Source organism: Nerophis lumbriciformis, linkage group LG03 (assembly GCF_033978685.3).
Source record: "Nerophis lumbriciformis linkage group LG03, RoL_Nlum_v2.1, whole genome shotgun sequence".
Lineage (NCBI taxonomy): Eukaryota > Metazoa > Chordata > Actinopteri > Syngnathiformes > Syngnathidae > Nerophis > Nerophis lumbriciformis.
The window spans coordinates 70,865,524-70,874,904 of NC_084550.2; the positions used below are offsets into that span (position 1 = coordinate 70,865,524).

Below are 9,381 nucleotides of genomic sequence, written 5' to 3' on the forward strand. Positions count from 1 at the left end.
GTTATGGAAAATAATAATGTAACGTTAGGTAATTACAGTACTCCCACCTTACATTCCTCAGGGACATTTGTATTAGATCTTTTAAGCAGGTATTTTTTGTTTACATTGTTATTGCCTTCTGGTTAGCTAATGTTTGCCCTGCAGGTAATAGTCACTTTTCCACCCATTAAGTATAGTTGTAAGCCTAGTTGTTAAAGTGCACATCATTAATGTTAATTAAGCAAAAAATATTGTATTTCATATATTCATTTTTTATTTTTTGCATTCATTTATTTATTCATATTTTTTTTTATCTTGTTAACTATTCTGATTGTTAATTTGCTTTCTTTAAGTAAAAAAAAGGTCAAAGACAAAGCTTTTTGTGAGTATATACAGTTCACTGCCGATGTGGGGGGGGGGGGCGCCATCTAAAATCTTGCCTAGGGCGCCAGATTGGTTAGGGCCGGGCCTGAGTCTGTGGTTAAAAGGACTTGAAAGGACTCGAAACTCAAAATGCAGGATTTAGGACTTGACTTGAGACTTTCCAGTCTTGACTTTGGACTTGACTCGGGGCTTGCCTGTCTTGACTCGGGACTTGACTCGGACTTGAGGGCAAAGACTTGAGACTTACTTGTGACTTGCAAAGCAATGACTTGGTCCCACCTCTGGAGAACATCCTACTTTAAAGATAATCTAATCTAATCTAATGTGCCGTGCAGGCTGCAGGAGAGAAGAAGAGAGAGAGAGGAAGAAGAGGAGGAGCAGAAGAGAGGAAGGCAAGTTAGTTCTTGTTATTATTTTGCAGGTTGAGCAGCAGAACAAGAAGAAGATTTAAATCATGCTTGTTGCTTCTTGGGTGAGTTTTATTTATTTTTAATTTGTACTTAATGTCATTGTCAAATATTTGTTTATGTCCAAAAAAATGTGCTGGACATCCTAATGAAGCAAGAATGATGTTTTTGTCCAGCAGGAATGATGCTGACTCTGCCATTCGAGGACACGCACACGATCGAGCCGCGCTTCGGTGCCAGTTTCCCCCGCGACGCTCCACCCTCGGGCGGCCAGGATCAGCACCGCGGCGGCGAAGACGACGACGACGACGACGACGACGACTTGCCCTGCACGTCCGCCGGCGACGACGCGGGCTCGGAGCGCGGCGACCAGGACGAGCGAGAGGAGGAGGAGGAGGAGGAGGAGGGCGCCGCCGGGCTCCTCCACAAGAAGCGGGGCCCCCGCAAGAAGAAGCCGGCCAAGGAGCAGCACGACCGCTCCAGGATGCGCAGACACGAGGCCAACGCCCGGGAGAGGAGCCGCATGCACGGCCTGAACGCGGCGCTGGAGAGCCTCCGCAAAGTGGTGCCGTGCTACTCCAAGACGCAGAAACTGTCCAAGATCGAGACCTTGAGGCTGGCTAAGAACTACATCTGGGCGCTGTCGGAGACCCTGAGCGCGGGGAAGAGACCCGACCTGCTGGCCTTCGTGCAGACTTTGTGCAAGGGACTCTCGCAGCCCACCACCAACCTGGTGGCCGGGTGTCTGCAGCTCAACGCCCGGAACTTCCTCACGGACCACAACGGGGAGGTCATGTTCTCCGGGCGGCCGCCCTACGAGCCGGTGTACTCCTCCTCCTCCTACCCGGACGTGAGCACAACCCCCGGGCACAGCGGCGGCTCCTTAGACGCGTCCTCCAAGCCCTTCCGCCCGTACGGCTACGGCGGCGCCTACGAGCCCTTCCTGTACGAGAACCCGTCCCCGGAGGCCGGGAGCCCGCCTTTTGAGAGCCAGCTGAGCCCGCCGGGGAACTTGAACGGCCTTTTCTCGCTGAAGCACGACGAGCCCCCGGACTACGGCAAGGGGAGCCACTACGGGGTGCGCTACTGCGGGGCTCCGGGCCGCGCGGCCCTGGCGCACGGCTCCATGTACCGGGTGGCCCCGGAGGGCCGCTACCCGTACGACCTGCACGTCCGCGGCCAGTCCTTCCCCGCACAGGCGGAGCTCAATGCGCCTTTTCACAACTAACCATGCAACTCTCACTTTGATTTCCTCCATAAAAGTCTGCACTTTAGACGAGAAGATTGGACTTTTGAAGCACAAACGAGACTTTGACGCACAACAATTCGTTATGAAATTGGATCGATTATATTTATTTGGAGATTGGCGCGAGCAATAAAGGCAAATTAAAGCTATGCAATGCAATCATAAATGTTAAAATCATGACATAAAACGCTGGTCCTGTGGCAGTATTAATATTTAAAAAAAAAAAAAAAAAACATTTATTTGTGTGCAGTAAATAGTGTTTTAATCAGGTGAATGTAAAATGACTCTTATGATGTATTTATTTATTTATGAAATATGACACGTTAGTGCATTTCTTGTAAAAGATGTTATTGTTGTATTTCATTGACAATATTTATTACGCCTTAAAAAGGGACCACATCATTATTGATATGCAATCACATCAAAGTGTTTTCTTTCAATTTTGCACCGACTCTCTTTTTTTTTTCTTTTTCTGCCAACTTGTTCGAAATCGTGAAGTTTGTGTTCCGTGGCGGACATTTAATAATAAATCGATACATTATTGGGGGGGGGGGAAAAAAAAAAAAATCGAAATTGTTTTTATTTCGTTGTCATTTTTTTCCTGCAAGCTGATATTGTCTTAAAGTTATTTTTCAGACTAAAAAAAAAAGTGTTTTGGGGAATTGTACGCGCAGAAAAAAACGACTTTAAGATGTTGGATGTTAGCCAGGCAACACAATCTGTCTCTTATTTACATTTTCGTTTTAAAACATACATTTTCGTTTTAATCCTCTTCAAATGTGTTTCTTTAAAGCGATCATTGTTAGTCAAATGTCTACGTTTTAGATATGCATTGGTGACATGCACATTTTGTATATTTATTTCATATTTATTCTATTTGTTCTTAATTAATTAATTGAAACATCCATCCATTTTTTTCCCCCCGCTTGCCCTTCTCGGAGTCAAATTTACGCTTTTTCTTAAAGTAGTTGAACTATGGCCTCATGTATAAAATCATTCTTTTTACCTAAAAACATTCAAATTTGACTACATTTAGAAATATGTTAAAATATAAATATGTACACTTTCAAATTGATTTATTTGAACGGTACATGTTGATATGTTAATTTAAAAATGCAAGCTGAAATAAAAAAATAGGCCTACTTAAAATTTAGTACTGTATTTTATTCATATTTTGTATATACATATATTTTTATTTATTTAATTTTTTTATTTACTTATATTAAATTAAATTTGCTTGAAAACACACACACACTCATCATCTTCTGTCTCATCATTAAAACACTGCTGTTCCCTGGGGGGCCTTGAACGCACCTCTTTAACCCCCCCGCACCTCATTCGTCTCATTCAGAGTCACTCCGGTGTGTGTGTGTGTGTGTGTGTGTGTGTGTGTGTGTGTGTGTGTGTGTGTGTGTGTGTGCAGCAGAAGCGCATGGGTTCGATTCCCTTGTTGAGTGCGGGTGGGTGTTTGGTGGCCACGAGGAAGGTCAACACGTGGTCAACACCTGTCTGAGGCGCGTCTACAAAATCCGATGGCAGGACAAGACCGTGAATGCAGCTTTGTGGGAGCGAACGGGACGTACTGGACCAGTGGTACCGCTGAGGCAGAGTCAAAGAATCACGTGACCCGCTGGACTGAAATGGCCAGAATAGCCCGGAACCGAGTTCGATGGCGAGTGGTCATTGATGACATTTGCTTCATTTGGACTGGACTCTCACACTATTATGTTAGATCCACTATGGACTGGACTCTCACACTATTATGTTAGATCCACTATGGACTGGACTCTCACTATTATGTTGGATCCACTATGGACTGGACTCTCACTATTATGTTAGATCCACTATGGACTGGACTCTCACTATTATGTTAGATCCACTATGGACTGGACTCTCACTATTATGTTAGATCCACAATGGACTGGACTCTCACTATTATGTTAGATCCACTATGGACTGGACTCTCACACTATTATGTTAGATCCACTATGGACTGGACTCTCACACTATTATGTTAGATCCACTATGGACTGGACTCTCACTATTATGTTAGATCCACTATGGACTGTACTCTCACTTTTATGTTAGATCCACTATGGACTGGACTCTCACTATTATGTTAGATCCACTATGGACTGGACTCTCATACTATTATGTTAGATCCACTATGGACTGGACTCTCACTATTATGTTAGATCCACTATGGACTGGACTCTCACACTATTATGTTAGATCCACTATGGACTGGACTCTTACTATTATGTTAGATCCACTATGGACTGGACTCTTACTATTATGTTAGATCCACTATGGACTGGATTCTCACACTATTATGTTAGATCCACTATGGACTGGACTCTTGCTATTATGTTGGATCCACTATGGACTGGACTCTCACTATTATGTTAGATCCACTATGGACTGGACTCTCTCACTATTATGTTAGATCCACTATGGACTGGACTCTCACACTTTTATGTTAGATCCACTATGGACTGGACTCTCACACTATTATGTTAGATCCACTATGGACTGGACTCTTACTATTATGTTGGATCCACTATGGACTGGACTCTCACTATTATGTTAGATCCACTATGGACTGGACTCTCACTATTATGTTAGATCCACTATGGACTGGACTCTCACTATTATGTTAGATCCACTATGGACTGGACTCTTACTATTATGTTGGATCCACTATGGACTGGACTCTCACTATTATGTTAGATCCACTATGGACTGGACTCTCACTATTATGTTAGATCCACTATGGACTGGACTCTCACACTATTATGTTAGATCCACTATGGACTGGACTCTCACACTATTATGTTAGATCCACTATGGACTGGACTCTTACTATTATGTTGGATCCACTATGGACTGGACTCTCACTATTATGTTAGATCCACTATGGACTGGATGTGTGGATGATACCACACATTTAGGTATGGATGTGATACCAAGTAGTTACAGGATCATACATTGGTCATATTCAAAGTCCTCATGTGTCCAGGGACATATTTACTGACTTTATAAACATAATATACATTTAAAAAAACGAAAAATGATTTTGTGATGCTAAAAAATATGGATGTAATCATAGTAGTATCGACTTGATACGCTCCTGTACTTGGTATCATTACAGTGAATGACAGGTGTAGATCCACCAATGGCGTTTGTTTACATTGTTGTGTGTAGTGAAGCATGTTTAGCTATTCCTCGTCCTCCAGTGATAATAGTACTTGTAAGAAACTTACTTTATTTGTCGCCATGGAGACAAGGATTAGTGATTTAGAAGTAGCTAAAACACTGTGAATGGATTTTAGACTGTGGTCTACGGTAGTAACAGGCTGTGGTCTACTGTAGTAACAGACTGTGGTCTACTATAGTAACAAGCTGTGGTCTACTGTAGTAACAGACTGTGGTCTACTGTAGTAACAGGCCGTGGTCTACTGTAGTAACAGACTGTGGTCTACTGTAGTAACAGGCCGTGGTCTACTGTAGTAACAGACTGTGGTCTACTGTAGTAACAGACTGTGGTCTACTGTAGTAACAGGCCGTGGTCTACTGAAGTAACAGACTGTGGTCTATTGCAGTAACAGGCCGTGGTCTACTGTAGTAACAGTCCGTGGTCTACTGTAGTAAGAGACTGTGGTCTACTGTAGTAACAGGCCGTGGTCTACTGTAGTAAGAGACTGTGGTCTACTGTAGTAACAGGCTGTGGTCTACTGTAGTAAGAGACTGTGGTCTACTGTAGTAAGAGACTGTGGTCTACTGTAGTAACAGGCCGTGGTCTACTGTAGTAAGAGACTGTGGTCTACTGTAGTAACAGGCTGTGGTCTACTGTAGCAACAGGCCGTAGTCTACTGTAGTAACAGGCTGTGGTCTATTGTAGTAACAGATTGTGGTCTACTGTAGTAACAGGCTGTGGTCTACTGTAGTAACAGATTGTGGTCTACTGTAGTAACAGGCTGTGGTTGACTGTAGTAACAGGCCGTGGCCTACTGTAGTAACAGACTGTGGTCTACTGTAGTAACAGGCTGTGGTCTACTGTAGTAACAGGCTGTGGTCTACTGTAGTAACAGGCTGTGGTCTACTGTAGTAACAGACTGTGGTCTACTGTAGTAACAGGCTGTGGTCTACTGTAGTAACAGGCCGTGGTCTACTGTAGTAACAGGCCGTGGTCTACTGTAGTAACAGGATGTGGTCTACTGTAGTAACAGGATGTGGTCTACTGTAGCAACAGGCCGTGGTCTACTGTAGTAACAGGCCGTGGCCTACTGTAGTAACAGACTGTGGTCTACTGTAGTAACAGATTGTGGTCTACTGTAGTAACAGGCTGTGGTCTACTGTAGTAACAGACTGTGGTCTACTGTAGTAACAGGCTGTGGTCTACTGTAGTAACAGGCTGTGGTCTACTGTAGCAACAGGCTGTGGTCTACTGTAGTAACAGACTGTGGTCTACTGTAGTAACAGGCTGTGGTCTACTGTAGTAACAGACTGTGGTCTACTGTAGTAACAGGCCGTGGTCTACTGTAGTAACAGATTGTCGTCTACTGTAGTAACAGGCTGTGGTCTACTGTAGTAACAGGCTGTGGTCTACTGTAGTAACAGGCTGTGGTCTACTGTAGTAACAGGCCGTGGTTGACTGTAGTAACAGGCTGTGGTCTACTGTAGTAACAGACTGTGGTCTACTGTAGTAACAGATTGTGGTCTACTGTAGTAACAGACTGTGGTCTACTGTAGTAACAGGCCGTGGTCTACTGTAGTAACAGATTGTGGTCTACTGTAGTAACAGATTGTGGTCTACTGTAGTAACAGGCTGTGGTCTACTGTAGTAACAGGCTGTGGTCTACTGTAGTAACAGGCTGTGGTCTACTGTAGTAACAGGCCATGGTCTACTGTAGTAACAGGCTGTGGTCTACTGTAGTAACAGGCCATGGTCTACTGTAGTAACAGGCTGTGGTCTACTGTCGTAACAGATTGTGGTCTACTGTAGTAACAGGCTGTGGTTGACTGTAGTTACAGGCCGTGGTCTACTGAAGTAACAGACTGTGGTCTACTGCAGTAACAGGCCGTGGTCTACTGTAGTAACAGTCCGTGGTCTACTGTCGTAAGAGACTGTGGTCTACTGTAGTAACAGGCCGTGGTCTACTGAAGTAACAGACTGTGGTCTACTGTAGTAACAGGCCGTGGTCTACTGTAGTAACAGGCTGTGGTCTACTGTAGTAACAGACTGTGGTCTACTGTAGTAACAGATTGTGGTCTACTCTAGTAACAGACTATGGTCTACTGTAGTAACAAACTATGGTCTACTGTAGTAACAGGCCATGGTCTACTGTAGTAACAGGCTGTGGTCTACTGTCGTAACAGATTGTGGTCTACTGTAGTAACAAACTATGGTCTACTGTAGTAACAGGCCATGGTCTACTGTAGTAACAGATTGTGGTCTACTGTAGTAACAGGCTGTGGTCTACTGTAGTAACAGGCTGTGGTCTACTGTAGTAACAGATTGTGGTCTACTGTAGTAACAGATTGTGGTCTACTGTAGTAACAGATTGTGGTCTACTGTAGTAACAGGCCATGGTCTACTGTAGTAACAGATTGTGGTCTACTGTAGTAACAGATTGTGGTCTACTGTAGTAACAGACTGAGTCAAACGCTGTAGATTAGGTGTGTCCGGAGTCAATATTGATATCGCTCCTCAAAATTCCGGCGCCACTCCCACTCTTGGCTGGTGCTGCTGGCAGGATGGAGAGGAACTGTTCCCTCATGAAATTCCTAATAACGGTTTTGGAATTGGGGGCGGAGCCACGGATTGGGCTGATGGGTGAGGGGATTTGGTGGTTTAATTAGACCGGTTTAGGGAGATGAACAACCCAGCCCCCACCTTCCTCTCAATGTGTGGATGCATGTGTGAAAGAATTAAACGTGTGTGTGTGTGTGTGTGTGTGTGTGTGTGTGTGTGTCAGGTCACAGTGGAGCTAGTGCCGCAGAGGACTAAGGCGGGGTGAGCCAGGACCTCATTAAGGTGTCAGATTGGTGGATCAGACCCTCTGGCAGGCGGCCGAGCCGTCTCAGGAAGGAAGCACTTGTGTAATGATCATTTCTAGTCAGGATGAAGACTTGTTGTCCCCTTCTTGCAGGTGAAGCTGTTGTCTCGCTGCACGTCACAGGTGTGCCTTGTGTACAGGTGACGATGTGACCGTGAGGATGCAAGGGTGTGATCCTATGACACCCCAGCAACACCCTCAGGTGCTGCCTGCTGCATGGGCGCCGTGTTTGGGTTGTCTCTGCTGTGAATTACAACATCTGCTCGTCTTCACCTTTACCTTGGAAACTTTTTGTGAACAATCCGCATCTGAAGTCTGGTTCTTTGCGGTCGTCCACCTTGCACAGTAGAAATAAACACACTGCAAAGAAGCCACCAAATTAATTTGCAGTGATTCAGCGTCGTGTCATAAAGTGATGGCCTCTGTGAGCGCTAGAGATGCGCGGATAGGCAATTGTTTCATCCGCAACCGCATCAGAAAGTCGTCAACCATCCGCAATCCACCCGATCTAACATTTGATCAGAACTGCATCCGCCCGCCATCCGCCCGCACCCGCCCGTTGTTATATATCTAATATAGACGATGCAAGGCATTAGTGAGGTTATGAAGCTTTTGCCTGTTAAAGAAAGGAGACTGATCCAACGCAGCACAGACATTCGCGTGCCACGCTGTCACGACCCAGACGCACACCAGTGCGCAATCATATGGGAGCCGCGCTGAGCGCACCGCTGAGCGCACCTCCAAGCGCGTCTCGCTGCCGGCGACGGCCGGGTATATGGGCCCGACGCTCCAGCGCCATCCATTTTCAGGGCTAGTTGATTCAGCAGGTGGGTTGTTACACACTCCTTAGCGGGTTCCGACTTCCATGGCCACCGTCCTGCTGTCTATATCAACCAGGGTGAGCCCCACCCCTTTCGTGAGCGCACTGCGCGCGGAGTGACCCCTGTTACGCGCCCCCGGCCACGGGGGTTGGCGGGCAGGTAAGCTGCTTACCTGCTGCGCGTGACGCCGGCCGCGGCGAAGGCGGACGAGGCGGGGTGTCGGTGCGGCGGGCGCGGTGGTGACCCTGGACGTGCGTCGGGCCCTTCTCGCGGATCGCCTCAGCTACGGCTCCCGGTGGGGCCCTCTCGGGGGAAGGGGCCTCGGTCCCGGACCCCGGCGAGGCGTCCCTTCTCCGCTCCGTAAAAGTGTCCATCTCTTTTTTTTTTCTTCTTCTGTTGTGGCATATGCTGCAGGTGCCTGCTCGTTTTTCGTATGTGGGTAACAACATTTAACTATGTATATATTGTAATGTTCCCAGGAACGT

At 46.1% G+C, this 9,381-nt stretch overlaps 1 protein-coding gene across 2 annotated transcripts; it reads left to right on the forward strand.

Moving 5' to 3' along the window:
- Window positions 1–740: 740 nt before the first annotated feature.
- neurod6b (neuronal differentiation 6b) lies at window positions 741–2,561 on the forward strand. 2 transcript variants are annotated; one of them, XM_061929954.1, is made up of 2 exons: window positions 741–835; window positions 950–2,561. In XM_061929954.1, the coding sequence occupies exon 2, from the start codon at window positions 952–954 to the stop codon at window positions 1,996–1,998; it is 1,047 nt and encodes a 348-aa protein (XP_061785938.1). In that variant the 5' UTR covers window positions 741–835; window positions 950–951; the 3' UTR covers window positions 1,999–2,561. The 2 variants fall into 2 exon arrangements, with proteins under 2 accessions (XP_061785938.1, XP_072768336.1); XM_072912235.1 differs by having other exon boundaries at window positions 798–835; window positions 947–2,561.
- The last annotated feature ends 6,820 nt before the right edge of the window (window positions 2,562–9,381 follow it).